Raw genomic sequence first — 22,482 nt, 5'->3', positions numbered from 1 at the left:
GGCTGAATGCCCTTGACTGCTGAAGTGTTCCTCGACTGGAAGAGGACATTCCTGCCTGGCGATTGTTGCACGATGTCTGTTCATCCGTTGTCACAGCGTCTGCATTGCCTCACCAATGTACCACGCTTCAGGACGTCCTTTCCTGCAGCGTATGTGGTAGACAACGTTGGCCGAGTCGCATGAGTATGTACCTTGTACCTGGTGGGTGGTGTTCTCACGTGTAATGGTGGTACCCATGTCGATGATCTGGCATGTCTTGCAGAGATTGCCATGGCAGTGGTGTCGTGGTGGCTGTTCTGAAGGCTGGGTAGTTTGCTGCAAACAATAGTTTGTTTGAGGTTGCGCACATTAATTAATAATTGCCAACCTTTAATTAAATCATTCTGGTCGGCCTCTATCACCCCTAGAACACACAACTCCAAGCGCAGCGCCAACACCGTATCTATCAATTTGTCGTCGACTGACCTATTCTCCGGGGGCTCTGACCTATAGAGAGGGGTTCCTGTAAAAAGATTGATGGACTTCATTCGGGGCAGAAACCAAACTGCTGCCCGAGTTTTTACTTTGTACAATCTCTCCGGAAGCCGCATGCCGCCTCAGCTGGTGGGCTGGAAGACGGTTGGCATTCTCCCCATACTCTTTTTTTTTTTTTTAAAACAGTCTCGAGCTAGGAGCTGGTTCATTACCTTTCCATTAGACAGCAAATGAAACTGGGCTTGCACCTTCTTCCTACTCACACGCAACTCCAGGGTCGGTTCAGACAAATATTCTTTTCATAAATTTAGGGTACCCAATTCATTTTTTCCAATTAAGGGGCAATTTAGTGTGGCCAATCCACCTACCCTACACATCTTTAGGCTGTGGGGGCTGAAACCCACGCAAACACGGGGAGAATGTGCAAACTCCACACGGACAGTGACCCAGAGCCGGAATCGAACCTGGGACCTTGGCACCATGAGATAGCAGTGCTAACCACTGCACCATTGTGCTGCCCCTAAGTTCAGACAAATGTTGATGATTCGTCTCGAGGAGCACATCCACCAGCCGTTGCCTCACCTGTCCATCTAAATGTGCCGTAAAGGAGATTACCTACCCCAATGCAACCGGCTTAAGGTCTTCCCATAGTGTGGAGGGAGAGCGAGTTGTTCCTATTTCATCTGGTGTACTCCTCGATGGTCCTGGATATGTGCTCACAAAGCTCTCTGTCCGCCAACGAACAGCACTATGTCCAGCCTCCAGGATGGGCAGTGATGAGAATCTGTCTCCAGGGTCAAGTCAATGAAGTGTGGAGCATGGTCCTAGATTGCAGTTGCCGAGTATTCTGCTCTTCATACCCAGGGCAGGAAAATTCCACCAATTAATAAGTCAATCCTGGAATAAACTTTATGCACATGGGGAAAGGACAAGAACTCGTCCCCTGCAATGTGAAACCACCCCACGGGTCTGCACCCCCCACCCGCCACCCCCTCTTACCATCCCTGAGGGAGTAAACAATTTAGGCCTGGATCGATCTAGTTTAAGATACATATACATAGAAGATAGGAGCTGGAGGAGGTCTATTGGCCCTTCGAGCCTGCTCCACCATTCATCCGGCTTTCTCCCCACAGCCTTAGATCCCATTCTCCCCAAGTTCTATATCCAGCCGCCTCTTGAATATATTCAAAGTTTTAGCATCAACTACTCCCTGTGGTAATGAATTCCACAGGCTCACCACTCTTTGCGTGAAGAAATGTCTCCTTGTCTCTGTCCGAAATGGTTTACCTTGAATTCCTCAGACTGTGACCCGTGGTTCTGGACCCATCATTGGTAACATCTTCCCTGCATCTACCCTGTCTAGTCATGTTAGAATTTTATAAGTCTCTTATGAGATTCCCCCCTCATTCTTCTGAACTCCAGCGACAACAATTCCAACCTAGTCAATCTCTCCTCATATGACAGTCCTGCCATCCCTGGAATCAGTCTGGTAAACCTTCACTGCACTCCCTCAAGAGCAATAACATCCTTCCTCAGAGAAGGAGACCAAAACTGCACACAATACTCCACGTGTGGTCTAACCAAGGCCCTGTACAATTGCAGCAACACATCCCTGCTTCTATACTGGAAACCTCTCGCATTGAAGGCCAACATACCATTAGCCTTCTTGACCGCCTGCTGCTCCTGCATGCTTACCTTCAGCGAACGGTGCACAAAGACACCTAGGTCCCGCTGCAAACTCTCCTCTCCCAATTTACAACCATTCAGGTAGTAATCTGCCTTCCTGTTTTTCCTTCCAAAGTGATCTACCATTCATTTGCCCAACCTGTCCAGATCATGCTGTAGGATCCCTGCATCCTCGTCACAGTTCACCCTCCCACCCAACTTGGTATCATCTGCAAACTTTGAAATGTTACATTTTGTTCCCTCATCCAAATCATTAATATATATTGTGAATAGCTGGAGTCCCAGCACCCGATCCCTGTGGTACCCCACTGGTTACTGCCTGCCAATTTGAAAAGGACCCACTAATCCCTACTCTTTGTTTCCTCTCTGCCAACCAGTTTTTTATCCACCTCAATACATTTCCCCCAATCCCATGCACTCTAATTTTACACAATCTCTTATGCAGGACTTTGTCAAACGCCTTCTGAAAGTCCAAATATGCCACATCGCTTGGCTCCTCCTTGTCAACTTTACTGGTTACATCTTCAAAGAATTCCAACAGATCTGTCCAGCATGATTTTCCCTTCATAAATCCATGCTGACAATGACTGATCCAGCCACTGCTTTCTAAATGTTCGCTATAAAGTCCTTGATAATGGATTCAAGCATTTTCCCCACTACCGATGTACGGCTTACTGGTTTATTATTCCCTACTTTCTCTCTACCTTCCCAGGAAGAAGATCCAATTCATAGTTGAAATCCCCACCAACGATCAGTTGGTGTCTCCAATTTGGCGCGTAGATGTTTACTAGTACCACCGACGTGCCTGCCAAAGACCCACTGACCGTCACAAATCTGCATTGGGATCCGCTACAATCCTAGTGGCCGAGAAAAGAACCCGTTTGCTGACTAAGATCACTGGATCTTGGGCTGTCCATCAAAGCCTGAATGGGACAATTGGTCCACTCACCCCTTCCGCAGTCTGGTTTTATCCCATACCTGCCAGTGGGTCTCCTCCTAAAGCACCACATCAACACCGTGCCCACAGAAAATATAACATTTGGGCAGAGGTGATAATTGGAAGCTAATTTTCTCATCAAGCGAGTGCGAGGCAATGACTATAACCAGCAATAGAGAGTCTGGTCATCTGCCCTTGACATTATTATTGACAATCTTCCACCATTGACATCCTGGTGGTAAGAAGCTTAACTGGATCAGCAGACATAAGCAATGTGGCTACAAGAGCAGGTTAGAGACTGAGTATTCTGCATTGAATTACTTGTCTTCTGACGCCCCAAAGCCTGTCCACCAACCGCGTGTCAGGAGTGTGATGGAGTATTCTCCACTTGCCTGGATGAATCTTCCTCCAATAGCCCAAGAAAAAGGAGTCTGCTTGATCAGCACCTTACCCACCACCTTAAACGTTAACTTCTTCTGCCAGGGATGCATGGAGGCAGTACTGTGCACCATTTGCAAAATGCACTGCTGAAGTTTGCTTCTTTGAGATCACCTCTCAAACCTGGGACCTCTGCTACCCAGAAGGACAAGGGCAGCAGGTGCATGGCATCACTAACATCTGCAAGCTGCCAACAAAGTGGCAAAATCTTAGAACTCCCAACCGAACTGCGCTTGGAATACCTACACCACACGGACTACAGCAGTAGTTCAGAAAGGCCAGCTTCTTGGTGGCATTGTTGAGCAAGACGAAATCCCATTTTTTTAAAGCCTCTACTCATGTTCATTTCTCTTTCCTTTGGTTGTGGAACTCATCAAAACTAAAAATGAAGCTGATTTATTTTTGCTTGCACCCCCACGCATATCACTCTGCCGTCTTGTTCATTTGTGTTATCTTGCTCTATTACTATCCCCAGACCTCCAGTTTCTTACTGGACAGGATTTGATTTAGTTCTGCTAGATGGGGAGGAAAGGAAAGTTGTTTCATAGTTTCTCTGTCTTTTGTTGAGTCAAAATCATTGTCACCGGAGTCTTCCATTTTTTCGGGGCTCTGGGTAATGTCTACCACCGTATGATAGATTTTGAGCCTGTAATATTGGAGATAAGTCTATACTAACAGTATGGTCCTGCAGCTCCATTAAGGTTGGGGGGGGGGGGGGTTACAAACAGTTTTTAGCTGCCGTGAGTCTATTGTCCATAGCACAATGGTTAGCCCAGTTGCTTCACAGCACCATGGCCCAGCTTTGATTCCCTGCTTGGGTCACTGTCGGTGCGGAGCCTGCACATTCTCCCCGTGTCTGCGTGGGTTTCCTCCCAGGTGCTCCGGTTTCCTCCCACAAGTCCCGAAAGACATGCTTGTTAGGTGAATTGGACATTCTGAATCCTCCCTCTGTGACCCGAACAGGCGCCGGAATGTGGCAACTAGGGGATTTTCACAGTAACTTCATTGCAGTGTTAATTAGGGGCTGGTTTAGCTTACAAGGCTAAGTCGCTGGCTTTTAAAGCAGACCAAGCAGGCCAGCAGCACGGTTCGATTCCCGTACCAGCCTCCCCGGACAGGCGCCGGAATGTGGCGACTAGGGGCTTTTCACAGTAACTTCATTGAAGCCTACTCGTGACAATAAGCGATTTTCATTTTCATTTCATTAAGCCTACTTGTGACAATGAAGATTATTATAATACTATAAAAAAAAGTTTGGGGCACACCTATTTTCTCTGCCTTCTTCCATTCCTGGAAACTTGGTTTTGAACTTCTCCCCGTCGTCTCTTTTTTTTTTCCCTCTCCCTGTCTGCCTCACTTCTCCCAGGATTCTTGCACCCTTTTTGGGTCTTCCCTTTTTGTGCTGGCGCATGGGGACTTTTGTCTTCAGCTCCAAGTCCTGTTGTCCACGCGCATGGGCATGACCAACATTAAAAATCTATACCGCACATGTGCTCTTTCTCAGCTGGGGCTAGTGGGGGAGGCCCAGGATTCATCGAGTCTTGGCGATGCCAAACGGAGAGCTGAAGATTAGGTTTTGTTTTAGTTTGATTGTATGAATTTTGAATCATTTTCTGCGGCACCCTTGGGGGGGGGGGGGGGTGTTGGCATGTGGGCCTTCACTGTGCACCAATTGGTTGGGATCCACTGGCTTCTCCCTTCCTCCCATTCACAGGGACTGTTATTTCAATTATTTTTGCTTCCACTCCAAATATTTCATCTGACTTTGCACCTGAAAGGTTGCTTTGCTGCATGCCAACCAATATTGAAATAGCGATCAGTGCAGTGGGAAATCTCCGATTGGATTTGTTATGGCATAATGATGAAATCTGTGCACCATATTCCAGTCGTGGCCTCACCACTGACCTGTACAATGTCATAGCTTTTAGTTATCGATTGCTTTCCACCTGCAGCACAATATCTAATTTACCTTATTGACAGCTTCTGCGACTTTCAATTACATTTTAACAACAGCTTGCATTTCGGTACAAGAAGTACTGTTACCTAGAATATAAAAATGTATCGTATGACCTTGACTGATGGGAAAAATTGAACCATTAAATAGACAGATTGTGTAACAGATAATGAACTATTAAAAAAATTACTTATTCTGTATGTGTTTATATGTTGCATTAATCATTATTACTGAATTGACCACTAAATGGAAATTTGATCGAACAAGTATGAAGCATTAATCAAGTGTGTGATTTATTTCATAAGGGATGAGTGATTAATTTAGTGATGGTACTTAATCTAGATTTCAGTTTTATAAATGAAAATCGCATATTGTTACAAGTAGGCTTCAAATGAAGTTACTGTGAAAAAACCCCAGTCGCCACATTCCGGCGCCTGTTCGGGGAGGCTGGTATGGGAAATGTTAATATTTAGCATTCTGGGCACAATCCACAAGGACCTGATGAAACTGCTTGTGATGGAACCTTTCTTTGAATTAAATCAAAATTAATATTCTGTAATTTCTTTGTCAGAATTTGTCATTAATCCAAATGGGAAATCAGAAGTTTGCATACTGCACGAATATATGCAAAGGGTCCTGAAAGTTCGCCCTGTTTACAATTTTTTTGAATGTGGTAAGTCTCCTTTTGTGAAAATGTTTACAAGTTTTTTCCCCCCAGAAGTTTCAACTCCATTTGTCTTTGTCAAAGAGGGCAGCTGACCAGAACTTCTGACTGCTTTAAAAAAAATGGGAAGAATGCTGCTTAAGGAGCTTGGGACTGAGGACCCGGCTCTGGGTCACTGTCTGTGTAGAGTTTGCACCTTCTCCCCATGCCTATGTGGGTCTCGCCCCCACCACAACCCAAAGATGTGCAGATTAGGTGGATTGGCCATGCTAAATTGCCCCTTAATTGGAAAAAAATAATTGGGTACTCAAAAATTATTTTTAAAGAATGGGAAAACCCCACATTGTCAGTTAATTCAGCTTGGGTCACCATGTGTATAATTAGACAGAGTGAGTGCTAATATTAACTATTATTGCTAGTTGCTATCCGTTATGGCGAGTGTACCGAAGCACAATGGCATTGAGGGAAGCCAGGCTTTGATACACAAAAGTAGAAATAGTCCTGCCTTGCCATTAACTGAAAGATATTGGCAGGGAACAAAATATTTGCTCACAAATATCAGGAACACAGTAGTATCATGGTGATGATATTGGACTGAGCACAGATGTTGGGTGCACAAACCCTACAATAGCGAATTGTAAAATTGAATTCGGTGAATCTGCTAATTTGTTGACTGGTGCCAGAAAGAAAACTGATCCAAAAGCTGCAGGATTGTCAGAAAACCCATTCAGTTTAATACGAAAGAGAAAATGCTGGAAAATCTCAGCAGGTCTGGCAGCATCTGTAGGGAGAGAAAAGAGCTAACGTTTTGAGTCCGATGACTCTTCATCAAAGCTAAAGACAGAGAAAGTGGGAATTATTTATACTGTGGAGTGAGAATGAAAGATGAGTCACAGCCACAGAAACCCAGGGAAACCGGGTGCTAATGGCCACAGAAACCAGGGGGAAAGAGTGCTAATGGCAGTCTCCAGAGAACAAAAGATGTCAAAGTCCAAACAGCAGAGAAACTAACATCAGAGGATGAACTGTGACAGATGGAGATGTGGGGGAGGGGAATGGGGAATCAAAGGGGAGAAGGGGAAGGAAAGGTGGATAAGATGGTAGCATGGTGGTTAGCATCAATGCTTCACAGCTCCAGGGTCCCAGGTTCGATTCCCGGCTGGGTCACTGTCTGTGTGGAGTCTGCACGTCCTCCCCGTGTGTGCGTGGGTTTCCTCCGGGTGCTCCGGTTTCCTCCCACAGTCCAAAGATGTGCGGGTTAGGTGGATTGGCCATGATAAATTTCCCTTAGTGTAAGGTTAATGGGGGGATTGTTGTGTTACGGGTATACGGGTTACGTGGGTTTAAGTAGGGTGATCATTGCTCGGCACAACATCGAGGGCCGAAGGGCCTGTTCTGTGCTGTACTGTTCTATGTTCTATGGGGGGGGGGGTTAAATATATATAAAGAAAGACAAGAAAGAAAGAAATGATAAGAGACAGTTGAACTGAAATGGGATGAAAACAAATGGGTCAAGGTGGGGTAGAGCTGATCATCTGAAGTTATTGAATTTGATGTTGAGACCGGACGGCTGTAGAGTGCCTAACCTGAAGATGAGATGTTCTTCCAGTTTGCATTGAGCTTCACTGGAACAGCAGTGGAACTTCATTGCAGCAGGCCAAGGACAGACATGTGGACATGGGAGCAGGGTCTTGTGTTAAAATGGCAAGCAACAGGAAGGTCAGGATCCTGAATGCGCACAGACCGAAGGTGCTCAGCAAAGCGATCACCCAGTGATCTCCGATATGGAGGATATGGAGGAGACCACATTGGGAGCAGCGAATGCAATAGACCAGATTGGAAGAGGTGCAAGTGAAACAATGCTTAACCTGGAATGAGTGTTTTGGGCCTGGGATGTTAAGCATGGAAGAGGCAAAGGGGCAGCTTCTGTGATTGTGTGGGATGGTGCCATGGGTGATGGGAGAGGTACTGGGTATAGCACCTCTCTTTCCGAATCATGGATCCCCGACGGTGTAGAGGGAGGCCTTTGATTCATCGACCATCTCGAAGAGCACTCCATCCAGGCCTAACCCCCCCGCCCTATCTCTGTCACCCCACCTAACCATTGGACACTAAGGGGGAATTTAGCACGGCCAAACCACTTAACCTGCACATTTTTGGACTGTGGGGGGGAAACCAGAACACCCAGAGGAAACCCACGCAGACATGGGCAGAACGTGCAAAACCCACCCAGTCACCCAAGGTCAGAATTGAACCCAGGTCCCATGCGCTGTGAGACAGCAGTGCCACCTTACTGCCCCATGTAAACTTAATATTTTACTGTAAACCCTTTTTATAAAACAGACGACTTAAAAGCCACAGCGTCAAATTATTTGACAAAAGATTTGCTAGTACATTTGATATTTTTCATCAAGAAGTGATAACTTTTCAAATGCATGTATGTTTCAGAAAATCCAAGTGACCCCTTTGGAGCTTCGGTGGTTATTGATGGAGTAACCTACGGTACAGGAACTGCCAGCAGCAAAAAACTTGCGAAGAATAAAGCTGGTACTGATTTCTTATTAAATATTAACTTTTCTTTATTTGTCAAAAATGATCAGTAAAAGGCTGCATGAAGAGAGCCTGTTTGATTTCACCCTTGCAGAACACAAGCTCTCCATAGCAGCAAATTAAAAAATTTAAGTGCAGTGGCCCAAACCATCCTTCCTGATACATATTCCAGCTATTGGTTATGAAGAAATATTTCACAACGTTGTCCTAAATTTGCATTTCATGATTTTAAGCTTGAGCCTTTTATCTGGCTAGAATTGAAGTGTAACTTTGCAGGGATTTTTTGCGAGCTTTCTCCTCTCATTATCCCATAAAACTGTTGCCTTGGTGCTGATTTATGATTCAATGCGAATCATCACCAACTCAGACAATACCCAGACAAATTGCAACTTATTTTGCTTACATTCGTTTTTTTGTTTTTGAAAAGCTAATTTATTTTATTGCAGTGTAATCCCAAACAAGGGTAGGTGACCAAAACAGCCCCTGAACTACCCTCTTCCCAACCTCCTGAAGGAGAGACTTCTTAGTGAACACATCTTGATGCAATTTTCGACACCAATTCCGTTGAGAATGTGCGAAATTTCTGTTGCAATATTGGCTGACTCTGGAGTAAAGTCACGACTAACGAGAGATAGACTGTGGTCTTTTGATTTAAAACTTTATTGAAACATAACATTGATAAATTATTTGGGGCATCGGCCATGGTCAGTTGAAGAATACAATATATTTGTGTTGGAGCCAGGAGAACAATTACATTGTTACAGCCGACTGTTTACATGGAGATTTCAAGTTAAATAAAGAAAATAATGCGGATGCTGGAATCTGAAACCAGAACAGAGGATGCTGGAAAAACTCAGCAGGCCCGCCAAATCTGTAAGGAGAGAGAGCAGGGTTAACGTTTCGAGTCCTTTTGGCTCTTCATCAGAACTAAAGAGAGGGAGCAATGTGTTGGATATTGAACTGTAGCTGAGAGAGATTGCAACAGGATGTAGCAACCTTAAGAACACAGATAGATGGCCTGGTGTGTGAGGATGAAGGGAGAAAGGAGGGGTTTATTTTCCATTGAGACTTATGGGATTTTTTTTTTAAAGAAGGATTTAAGAGGAGAAAGGTCACCATCTAAAGTTGTTAAATTCAATGTTGAGTCCTGAGGGCTGTAACATGCTTAATCAGAAGATGAAATGCTGCTCCTCCAGCTTGTGTTGGGCTTCACGGGCACATTACAACAGGCCAAGGACGGACATGTTGGCATGAGAGCAAGGTGCTGAGTTGAAATTGGAAGCGAACGGAAGGTTGGTCCCTGCGCAGTGTTGACGGGGGATGAGGGGAAGATGTGTTTCTGGTACTATCATTCTTGATACTAGGGCAGCACGGTAACACAGTGGTTAGCACAGTTGCTTCATAGCTCCAGGGTCCCAGATTTGATTCCCGGCTTGGGTCACTGTCTGTGTAGAGTCTACACATTCTCCCCGTGTGTGCGTGTGTTTCCTCCGGGTGCTCCGGTTTCCTCCCACAGTCCAAAGATGTGCAGCTTAGGTGGATTGGTCATTCTAAATTGCCCTTAGTGTCCAAAAAGGTTAGGTTGGGTTACGGGGATAAAGGGGATAGGGTGGTAGCGTGGGGCGCTCTTTCCAAGAACCGATCTAGACTCGATGGGCTGAATGGCCTCCTTGTGCACCCGTAGGTTCATCATCATATTATTCCCCACAACTATCCTTAGCCATGTCTACATGCGTGTTTTATTTTCCCACAGAGAGGTTTTATTAGTTGATTTGGAGTGCAGAACCCTGATCTTTTTTTTAAATCTCCTCCCTCATGGGGTTGTGCTGAAGCCAACTGTGGCATTGCTACTTTCATCTCCATTGAGATAATCTAATTCTGCACACACTGAGTCGAACCCTCCTAGAATCTCTGATTTAATCTCTCTTATGGATAAGCTGCTAAGCTACTGCAGGAGCCTTTTCTTCAAACTTGATGATTGAATGCGAACAGCTCTTCCCTGGAATTTCTCTCAGTGAATATGATGTTTGATAAAGAGGGTTATGAACAAAAATATGTGGCTGGGAAAGTGATGCACGATCAATCACTACTGAAGCGAGATTGTAGAACAATTGAAGGCTTTAATGAACAAGTAGTTACCCCAGCAGCTCTGGTACAGAATGATTGCTGTGGGTGAAACACAGACTCTTATGCTCCGCATACTCATACTACAGTATAAGGTACATCCCACCAAGGTACCGCGATACCCCTAATATAGCCTACCACATTCACCCCCTGTTTAAAAAAGAGTTTGGCGGTGGTGGTGGCCTTGCTTTTACAGTGGTAGAGGTTATAGCGGCACCCGTCGGTGCCTTTACATGCAATACACATATTTACAGACAATTATTTACAAGTTTATTTTATAATGAAACTATCAGCCGGTCGAGGGCCCTGGTCGTCCTCTGCGATCATTGCAGTCCCGGTAGTGATGCTGGCGCGGCTCGGACATCCGTTGGGGGGGGGGGGGGGGGGGGATCCAGCGGGGGCCAGATCCCGGAGGGAGACAGTGTCTTGTCGGCCGTTGGGGTGCGCCACATAGGCGTACTGTGGATTCGCATGGAGGAGCTGTACCCTCTTGACCAGTGGGTCCGACTTGTGGGCCCGTACGTGTTTGCGGAGTAGGACGGGTCCGGGGGCTGCCAGCCATGTTGGGAGCGAGGTCTCCGAGTAGGACATCCTAGGGAAGGCAAGGAGACGTTCATGAGGTGTTTCGTTGGTAGTAGTGCACAGTAGTGATCGGATGGAGTGAAGTGCATCGGGGAGGACCTTCTGACATCGGGACACTGGAAGATTCTTGGACCGTAGGGCCAGTTGGACGGCCTTCCAGACGGTCCCGTTATCCCTCCGTACCTGCCCGTTTCCCTGGGGGTTGTAACTGGTCATCCTGCTGGAGGCAATGCCCTTGCTGAGCAGGAATTGACGCAGCTCATCGTTCATGAAGGAGGATCCCCGATCGCTATGGATGTAGGCGGGGAAACTGAACAGGGTAAAGATGCTGTGGAGGGCTTTAATGACGGTGGCAGCCGTCTACAGGGGCTGGTTTAGCTCACCAGGCTAAATCGCTGGCTTTTCAAGCAGACCAAGCAGGCCAGCAGCACGGTTCGATTCCCGTACCAGCCTCCCTGGACAGGCGCCGGAATGTGGCGACTAGGGGCTTTTCACAGTAACTTCATTGAAGCCTACTCGTGACAATAAGCGATTTTCATTTTCATGTCATGTCGGGCAGGGGATGGCGAAAGGGAACCGGGAGTACTCATCAATCACATTTAAGAAATACGTGTTGCGGTCGGTGGAGGGAAGGGGACCTTTGAAATCCATGCTGAGGCGTTCAAAGGGGCAGGCAGCCTTCACCAGATGCGCTTTCTCTGGCCTGTAGAAGTGCGGCTTGCACTCCGCGCAGATTTGGCAGTTTCTTGTTACGGCCCTGACCTCCTCGATGGGGTAGGGCAGATTGCGGGTTTTAACAAAGTGGAAGAACCGGGTGACCCCCGGGTGGCAGAGGTTGTCGTGGAGGGTCCGGAGTCGGTCTACTTGTACACTGGCATAAGTGCCGTGGGACAGGGCATCAGGAGACTCATTGCGTTTCCTGGGATGATACAAGATCTCGCAATTTATAGGTGGAGAGCTCGATCCTCCACCGTAAGAACTTATCATTCTTAATTTTGCTCTGCTGTGCATTGTCAAACATGAATGCTACCGACCGTTGGTCAGTGAGGAGAGTGAATCTCCTGCCAGCCAGGTAATGCCTCCAATGCCGCACAGCTTCGATGATGGCTTGGGCCTCCTTGTCGACGGAGGAATGGCGGATTTCTGAGGCGTGGAGGGTGTGTGAAAAGAAGGCCACGGGTCTGCCCGCCTGATTGAGGGTGGCAGCCAGAGCTGCGTCTGATGCGTCGCTCTCGACCTGGAAGGGGAGGGACTCATCGATTGCGTGCATCGTCGCCCTGGCGATGTCTGCTTTGATGCGACTGAAAGCCTGGTAGGCCTCTGCCGATAGGGGGAAAAACCGTGGACTGGATTAGTGGGAGGGCCTTGTCCGCATAATTGGGGACCCACTGGGCGTAATAAGAAAGGAAGCCCAGGCAACGTTTCAGGGCAGTGGGGGAGGAGAAACTCCATGAGCGAGCGCATGCATTCGGGATCTGGGCCGATGACTCCATCATGCACTACGTAGCCGAGGATGGCTAGGCGATCGGTGCTGAACACACATTTGTCCTTGTTATAGGTTAATTAAGGATTTTTGCGGTATGGAGGAATTTGCGGAGGTTGGTGTCGTGGTCCTGCTGGCCGTGGCCGCAGATTGTGACCTTGTCGAGGTACGGGAACGTGGCCCGCAGACCGTACCGGTCAACCAATCGGTCCATCTCCCGTTGGAAGACCGAGACCCCATTTGTGACACCAAAGGGAACCCTTAGAAAGTGGTAGAGCTGCCCATCTGCTTCGAATGCAGTGTACTTGCGGTCGTCCGGGCAAATGGGGAGCTGGTGGTTGGCTGCTTTTAAGGTCTACTGTGGAGAAAACCTTGCATTGCGCTATCCAGTTGACCATTTCAGATATGCGGGGGAGAGGGTACGTGTCGAGCTGCGTATACCTGTTGATGGTCTGATTGCCAGCCAATGTTTAAAGTTGCTGTTGGATTTGCCGCGTGGTGGTTGATTTGTAGACACTCTGGCTTGTTGCGGAGAGCCCCCATTCTTAAATTTTGTTCATTAAATTGATGCACGATCAATCACTACTGAAGCGAGATTGTAGTCCAATTGAAGGCTTTAATGAACAAGTAGTTACCCCAGCAGCTCCGGTACAGAATGACTGCTGTGGGTGAAACACAGACTCTTATGCTCCGCCTGCTGGGCGGAACCAGCAGGCAGGTTTTACCACTCATACTACAGTATAAGGTACATCCCACCTAGGTAGCGCGATACCCCTAATATAGCCTACCACAGAAAGTATTACAGGGAATAACAATGATATTTATGGTAAGAAGTCTTACAACACCAGGTTAAAGTCCAACAGGTTAGTTTCAAACACGAGCTTTCGGAGCACTGCTCCTTCCTCAGGTGAATGGCGAGATATGTTCCAGAAACATTTATATAGACAAAGTCAGAGATGCCAGACAATGCTTGGAATGCGAGCATTTGCGGGTGATCAAATCATTACAGATCCAGAGATAGGGGGTAATCCCAGGTTAAAGAGGTGTGAATTGTCTCAAGCCAGGACAGTTGGCAGGATTTTGCCAGGCCAGATGGTGGGGGGGTGAATGTAATGCGACATGAATCTAAGATCCCGGTTGATCCCGGTCCACACCAATGATATTTATAGCAACGTGTGCACAATATACAAGATTTTTGACATAATGATGATGTAGTAAACTTTTTCAATTCTACAGTTATTACACATTTATAAGTAGTGTTGCAAAGTTCCTAGCGGTTAGCAGATTTTTCCAACGGCACCAATTATTTTTAGTAATTTTAATGCTAACTACTATGCCATATTAATATAATTACATCTGTTAACTTTGCCAGCCCGTGCTACACTGGAAATCCTCATTCCTGACTTTATCAAACAGACTGCGGATGAGAAGCCCAAAGACAGTGATGAACTTGAGGTAATTGTGATGTTTTTCATTTTTTTTTTTTAATTTAGAGTACCCAATTCATTTTTTCCAATTAAGGGGCAATTTAGTGTGTTCAATCCACCTATTCTGCACATCTTTCGGCTGTGGGGGCGAAACCCACACAAACACGGGGAGAATGTGCAGACTCCACACAGAGCCGGGATCGAACCTGGGACCTCGGCACCGTGAGGCAGCAGTAGTAACCACTGCACCACCGTGCTGCCCTATTGTGATGTTTTTCTAACCTTTACGTCACTTGGCTGCAATTTAACAGAGCCTGTGGGTGGGATAGGAGGCGGTGTGGGTGGGGTTTCAAAATCTGGAGGGAGGGCAGGATGGTGTGCCCATTAACCTTCCTACCACCATGTGATTTTTACTTGCAGTAGGGTGGGTGGAGGATTGCCCTCTGGCCCAGCGGCCAATTGTTCCACTTAAGTGTTCACTTTGAGAGCCTTTTCTTAAAGTGATGGGAGCCGGGAAGGCAGCTTACTAGCGGTGAGGTGAATACAAACCAGCTGGAGTTCACCAAAATGGCTGAGTTGCCCCTGGTTTTCTGTCGGGACCACCACCACACCGACAGTTCCCCAGCCTCAGTTGTGCTGCAACCAATGGACCCATGTAAAGGATAGTGTTTTAAAATTGTTATACTGTGTTCATTTTGATTGGCTTGTACTGCTTTGCATGCAGCATTTATTGTTTTTTTTACCTGCACGCCATGACCAGCTGTTTCAACATTATGCTTTGTTTCCTATGTTTATTTCTTTTTATGTTCTTCAAAGTGGTGAGTTAAAAAACAACTTTGCTTCAAAATTGTTACTTTAATTATGTTTGCACTGACATTTTTGCCCTTGTTAGTCTGTCTGTAAACAATATAACTCAACAACGGATCAGTGGATCGCAACAAAGCTTGGTACAGAGAATGGGTATGGCGCAAGCAAGAACTGATTAAGTTTTGGTGAAGATAGGTTGTGGATCCTGCAATTTCTGAAAGGAGCTGTTAACATTGGGAAAGAGGGAAAATGTACTCTTGTTTGAAGAGTGCTGTGGGTTGTTTGACCTTGAATGTAGGTGATTGTTTTCGAATGTTGTTGATTGGTGCTATTGGTTACCACTGTTAGTGGGGGAGAGAAGAGGGTCGAGGTTGATGCTCTTTCAGAGGGTCAGCGCAAGTTGTTTGGAGATTCCCCTTCCGGTCAAAAGGGCCTTTGCCAGTTGTTGTGAGGTTCGACTGCACAGTTGGAAATATCATCTTCATTCCACCGAATGGCCGCCTCCTGTACATAGGGATTCTATGATTTGATAATAGATATAAACTCATCCTGTTCTCATGGGCTTTGTGATTTTTCAGATATGGAGAAACGGCGTTTGCAAACAGTTAGTATAATTGTCATTCCTGTTGTCTCAAATCAGAAGTTAGTGGCTTATCGGAACTTAGCTGGCCAATTCTATTTTTTAACTGCTTCAGATGGAGTGTTTTCATGTGAAACTATATTCTACTTCCACGCACCAAATAATAAAGCACAAATTTATCAAAACAGTTGAGCAGAACCATGGACAGAAGCTGATAACACCTTTTGACCTTTATGTATATCAATAACATTTGATGGAGATTCCGCTTCCGGTCAAAAGGGCCTTTGCCAGTTGCTGTGAAGTTCAACTGCATCATCTTCATTCACTTTGTTCTTTGATGAATGTGTAGGTATTGATGTTTGTGTTTCATGGGCTTGGCAAAGTGTTTGGAAATGTTCTTTGTAGTTGGAAATAATTTCCATCTCCCTGAAAATACACCACGTAACATGAATAGTTGGTTGAAATATTAATTATTACACTTCATTAAAGGTTTTGAAAAATTAAGCTCATGGTAACTGGCAATTTGTATCCAGGATAGTTTTGTGATAGTTACTCTTTATCTGATCTAAAATCACCATTTTATAAAGGGACTCGGACTCAGACATCAGGACGAATCATACGGTGGTTACAGCACAGGAGGAAGCTTTCAGCCCGATGTGTCTAAAGGAACAATTCACTGTGTGCCACTCTCCTCTCTTTTCCCCGCAGCCCAGAACATTTTTTCTTTTCAGATAATGATCAAATTTGTTTTTTAATAAATTTTTCCAATTTTACAAGCTATGAACAAATCCTCAAAACTGATCCAGTGCAGCATAAATGCTTCTGCGTACATGAATACAGAAACAAACCGGAGGACACCAAAACAGTGGTTAAGCTTAATAATTAAACCTGGTGCCTCCCATTATACAAGGAAATATAGTGGATGGATTAGCTAGAGAATGGGAGAGAAGAGGATGAAGCCATGAAAACATGGTGCACACCTTCACGTATAGCAAGTTCAAGACTGTGCTATGTAACATATGATAAACCTTTTGGAGCAGGTCAGACATTACGGAACCTGTCGGACATTACGGAACCTGTCGGACATTACGGAACCTGTCAGACATTACGGAACCTGTCAGACATTACGGAACCTGTCAGACATTGCGGAACCTGTCGGACATTGCGGAACCTGTCGGACATTGCGGAACCTGTCAGACATTGCGGAACCTGTCAGACATTGCGGAACCTGTCAGACATTGCGGAACCTGTCAGACATTGCGGAACCTGTCAGACATTGCGGAACCTGTCAGACATTGCGGAACCTGTCAGACATTGCGGAACCTGTCAGACATTGCGGAACCTGTCAGACATTGCGGAACCTGTCAGACATTGCGGAACCTGTCAGACATTACGGAACCTGTCAGACATTACGGAACCTGTCAGACATTACGGAACCTAGCAATTTGAGATAGGGGATTCTATACTTTTGGAATGCATCTGATTTTGAACAGTGTATGTAAGTTAGGAACTGCATTGGGATACTTCCCATGATAATTTTGTCAATTCTGAATTGATGAGGGCAGCATGGTGGCGCAGTGGGTTAGCCCTGCTGCCTCACATGTTAGACGTATTAAATGCTGTGGTATGAAGAGGGAAAAGTTCTCCTTTTTCACCAAACCACTTTTATTTGTTCCAACTGAATCTGCACAGAACTCTGCACATCACCAGATCCAGAGGCCATCTGAAGCCCCTTTACATATCAGTGTCAATCATTGAACACTTAACATAAATGAGACAACTAATTGCAATGTCTCTTAACCCATTACTTAACATCACGGTGCCGAGGTCCCAGGTTCGATCCCGGCCCTGGGTCACTGTCCGTGTGGGGTTTGCACATTCGCCCTCTATTTGAGTGGGGTTTGCCCCCACAACCCAAAGATGTGCAGGCTAGGTGGATTGACCATGCTAAATTGCCCCTTAATTGGAAAAAACAAATTGTGTATTCAAAATTTATTTTTAAAAATAATTAAAAGAAAAAATTCTGAATTGATGGGTGTTTACCGCTAATCCAGGAGCAAGGGATGATTTTTTTTTTCTTTACTCATTCATGTTATGTGTGCGTCGCTGGCTGGGTGGCTCAGGCTGCCCTGAGGGCATTTAAGAGTCGACAACATTGCTGTGGGTCTGGAGTCACATGTAGGCCAGACCAGGTTACGATGATAGATGTTCTTCCCTAAAGGACATCAGTGAGCCAGGTCACTTTTGCAACAATCGACAGTGGTTTCATTAGACTTTCAATTCCAGATTTTTATAGAATTCAAATTCCACCATCTGCCGTTTAGGGATTCGAACCCACATTCCCAGAGCATTACCCTGGGTCTCTGGATTGCTAGTCCAATGAAAATACCACTACGTCACTGTCTCCCCTTCTATGCTGTAAAAGTTAGGATATTATATAGCCTTTTTATTGGCATCAATAATTTTCCTATCTGGGAGACACAGCATTAGGAACAAAGGGTTAAATTCTAACTATCTTCCCACGCTCAGTAGACCAAACAAACCAGATTTAATTTTGACACAGGACCACACAGTGTATGTCGTCTCCCTCGACTACCCTGCACTTTTGGCACAGTGAGGATATAGAAGGGTCAAACCCTGTGTCTCAGGTTTGGTGTGATATGTAGACAAATAAAGAACAAAGAAAAGTACAGCACAGCAACAGGTCCTTCGGCCCTCCAAGCCTGCGCCGACCATGCTGCCCGTCTAAACTAAAATCTTCTACACTTTCGGGGTCCTTATCCCTCTACTCCCATCCTATTCATGTATTTGTCAAGATGCCCCATAAATGTCACTATCGTCCCTGCTTCCACCACCTCCTCCGGCAGCGAGTTCCAAGCACCCACTACCCTCTGTGTAAAAACAACTTGCTTCGTACATCTCCTCTAAACCTATGCCCTCTAGTAATTGACCCCTCTACCCTGGGGAAAAAGTCTCTGACTAGACGGTGTAATATTCTGAACCGAGTCTCCCTCATTCTATTAGACTGAAATTTGGCATTTTCCCATTTATTACCCCAGGCTACCTCATCAATATTAACTGTGCAGTCTTTTTGTCCTCCAATACCACAGTGTTTCTAACACACGCAGAATAGAATCTCTACTGTGCAGAAGGAGGCCAATCAGCCCATTGTGTTTGCACCGACCCTTGGAAAGAGTACCCTCCCTAAGCTCACGCCTCGACCCTGTCCCCAATATTCAGTAACCCCACCTAACCTTTTGGAAGACTATGGGGCAATTTAGCATGACCAATCCACCTAACCTGCGCATCAAGGCTGGATATAGCACTTGGGGTGAATGGGATCAAAGGCTACGGGGAGAAAGCAAGATTAGGCTATTGAGTTGGATGATCAGCCATGATTGTGATGATTGGCGGAGCAGGCTCGTAGGGCCAAAAGGCCTCCTACTGCTCCTATCTTCCATGTATCTATGTATCTTTGGATTGTGGGAGAAAACTGGAGCACCCGGAGGAAACCCACGCAGTCACGGGGAGAAAGTTCAAATTCCACACAGATAGTCACCTGAGGCTGGAATTGAACCTGGTTCCTGGAGCTGTGAGGCAGCAGTGCTCAGCACTGTGTCCTGGGATTTAGAACATAGGATCTAGAACATAGTGTCATGAAACCTGTTAATTAGTTGCTTAGGTTCCATTGCGATCAGGATTTTTGCACCTGGGCAATAGAAACACCCAAGATGCGTAGTTGCTTTATTAACAATAAAGATTCTGAGTTGCAGATATTTGAAAAAGGAGTACCTCGGGATATCAAATTGTTGACGTAGCTACTCAAAAGATGACATAAATGAGAAATTAGTAAAAGGGGGAGGTGTCCCAGTCAGCCTACTCAATGGCATAGCCTCACTCTTTATGAAATTGGTTTTACCACACGAATAAAGACTAAATCTACCCAGCACATCAAAATAGCAGGAGTGGAAACAAGCGGCTTAGATAAAAATAGGAACACGTCATCCATGTGTGATATAATTTTATGTTGCTTCCTTCCACCGTTCAGTCCAAAATCAGAGGGATCTTGCCTAATTGCCTCCCCCCGGGCCTCAATAGCTATTTGTTGTTCATACAATTGACAGAGCAGAAGGAGGCCATTCGGCTCATCGAGCCTGCACAGGCCCTTGGAAACAGCACCCCAACTAAACCCACACCTCCACCCCATCCCCAGCAACCCTACCCAACCTTTTTGGACACTTCAGAGCAATCTATCATGGCTAATCCACTTAATCTGCACATTTTTGGACTGTGGGGGGAAACCGGAGCACCCAGAGGAAACCCACGTAGACACGTGGAGAACGTGCAAACCCCGCACAGACAGTGACCCAAGCCAGGAATCCAACTTGGGACCCTGGAGCTGTGAAGCAACTGTGCTAACCACTGTGCTACTGTGCCACCTATTGCGAACAATAACAGGGATAACAGGCACCCTTGCCCGGTCCCTTGCTGGAGCTAAACAATCTCAGACTTGTACCGCTCGTAAGAACTGCTGCCAGAGGGCTTTTATGATGCACCTGTATCCACTGAATATACTCCCCTCCCAACCGAAAGTTCTGCAACGTATAAAATAAATAATTCCATTCCACCCGGTCAAAAGCTTTCTCTGCATCTAAGATGACTATCTAATTTAATCTCCGGGATAGTGTTACACGAATTCCGACCCTTAATGAACACAGTGTGGTCGCCCCGAGTGATCATTTGGACATCTCCTTCCAGGCGCTGCACCAACACTGAAGACAACAATTTCAAATCTACATTCAGCAGCAAAATTGGCCTATAAGATGCACAATTAAGGGGCAATTTAGCATGGCCAATCCACCTACCCTGCACATCTTTGGGTTGTGGGTGTCAGACCCACGCAGCACGGGGATAATGTGCAAACTCCACACAGTCAGTGACCCAGAGTAAAATGCACACTCTTGAGGATTCTTAACCTGCCTTCAGAATTTAGGAAATGTTCTTTCTCGGAGTGTCTACAGCAACAGACCTTCATTTGAATGACTATACATGTCAATCAGCGGGTCCATTAACAAGCTTTTAAATTCCTTGTAAAATTCACACCCGAAACATTTGGACCCTGGGACACTGCTAGATGGAAACATCCTTCGAGACAAGAGCCACTTCCCCTTTAGAAATAGGGAACGTTCAGGACTCGCCCTTTGGTCCTCTGAGATTGTTGGGAGTTCCTGAGATCCTCCGTTCCTGAGGCTTAAGTGCCGGCGCCAATGGAGATTCTGGGGATGGTTCACGACGGGAAAATTAGCGCAATCCCCTCACCGATCTCAGAGCCAGTCAGGGGCTAGCAACGGCGCCACGTGGATCACCCGCGGATCATACAGAAAACAGCCGGAGAACTGCTGGGTCCCGGGCCGCGCATGCGCAGGCCTGACGAGCTGCACCAGTTGTGCCAGAAAACATGGCGCCGGCCGTGCTGGAACCCTAACCTGCCCACCCCGACTACACAGATCATCTCATGGCCACCCCCCAACACACTTCCTGGCCCGAGCAGAAGCCCCACCCCGGCCAGCAGCGCCGATCCCGGGCGAGTATGGAGGAGCTGGACACTGTCCGCAGAGGCGTGCCATGTTCCTTACCGCTGGGACCACATGGGGCCCGTGCCGTCGGGAACTCGGGCCATTGGGGCCGGAGCATCACGGGTGGGCCAGCTGATGACCATAAGACATAGAAGCAGAATTAGGCCACTCGGCCCATCGAGTCTGCTCCGCCATTCAATCATGGCTGATATTTTTCTCATCCCCATTCTCCTGTCTTCTCCCCATAAGCCCTGATCCCTTTATTAATCAGGAACCGAACTATCGCTGTCTATAACGGGATGACATTGGCTATCCTCCAATCCACTGGGACTTCACTTGTGGCCAATGAGGAAACAAAGATTTCTGTTAGAGGCCCAGCGATTTCACCTCTCGTCTCCCTCATTAATCTGGGATAGATACCATCTGGCCCTGGGGATTTGTCCACCTTAATGCTTTTTAACACACCCAACACTTCCTCCCTCGTAATAATGACTTGTTAGCATATCATAGAATTTACAGTGCAGAAAGAGGCCATTTGGCCCATCGAGTCTGCCCGGCTCTTGGAAAGAGCACCCTACCCAAGGTTAACACCTTCACCCTATCCCCATAACCCAGTAACCCCACCCAACACTAAGGGCAATTTTGGACACTAAGGGCAATTTATCATGGCCAATCCACCTAACCTGCACATCTTTGGACTGTGGGAGGAAACCGGAGCACCCAGAGGAAACCCACGCACACACGGGGAGGATATGCAGACTCCGCACAGACAGTGACCCAAGTCGGAATCGAACCTGGGACTTTGGAGCTGTGAAGCAATTGTGCTAACCACAATCACTTGTTCTAAAGTGTTTACATATCTCTCAGACACCACCAATCAACGTGTCCCTCTTTTGTGAATACCGATGCAAAGTACTCATTTAGGATCTCACTTACTCCTCTGTTTTGACACATAATTTCCCTCCTTTGTCCTTGAGCTCTTTCTAGGGCAGCACGGTGGTGCAGTGGGTTAGCATTGCAGCCTCATGGCACCGAGGTTCCAGGTTTGATCCCGGCTCTGGGTCACTGTCCGTGTGGAGTCTGCACATTCTCCCCGTGTTTGCGTGGGTTTCACCCGCACAACCCAAAAAAAATGATGTGCAGGGTAGGTGGATTGGCCATGCTAAATTGCCCCTTAATTAGAAAAAAAATGAATTGGGC

At 46.4% G+C, this 22,482-nt stretch overlaps 1 protein-coding gene across 2 annotated transcripts in view; it reads left to right on the top strand.

Annotated features, from left to right (window-relative positions):
- dgcr8 (DGCR8 microprocessor complex subunit) overlaps nucleotides 1-22,482 on the top strand; it is a 77,591-nt gene that overhangs the window by 23,746 nt on the left and 31,363 nt on the right. For both annotated transcript variants that reach the window (XM_038808464.1, XM_038808527.1), the window contains 3 exons: nucleotides 6,061-6,162; nucleotides 8,602-8,700; nucleotides 14,265-14,347. In XM_038808464.1, coding sequence (XP_038664392.1) covers nucleotides 6,061-6,162; nucleotides 8,602-8,700; nucleotides 14,265-14,347 — 284 coding nt within the window. The remainder of the gene's footprint in view (nucleotides 1-6,060; nucleotides 6,163-8,601; nucleotides 8,701-14,264; nucleotides 14,348-22,482) is intronic.

The sequence above is a fragment of the Scyliorhinus canicula genome, chromosome 1 (genome assembly GCF_902713615.1).
Source record: "Scyliorhinus canicula chromosome 1, sScyCan1.1, whole genome shotgun sequence".
Taxonomy (NCBI): Eukaryota; Metazoa; Chordata; class Chondrichthyes; order Carcharhiniformes; family Scyliorhinidae; genus Scyliorhinus; species Scyliorhinus canicula.
This window is presented reverse-complemented; position numbering and strand designations above follow the sequence as displayed.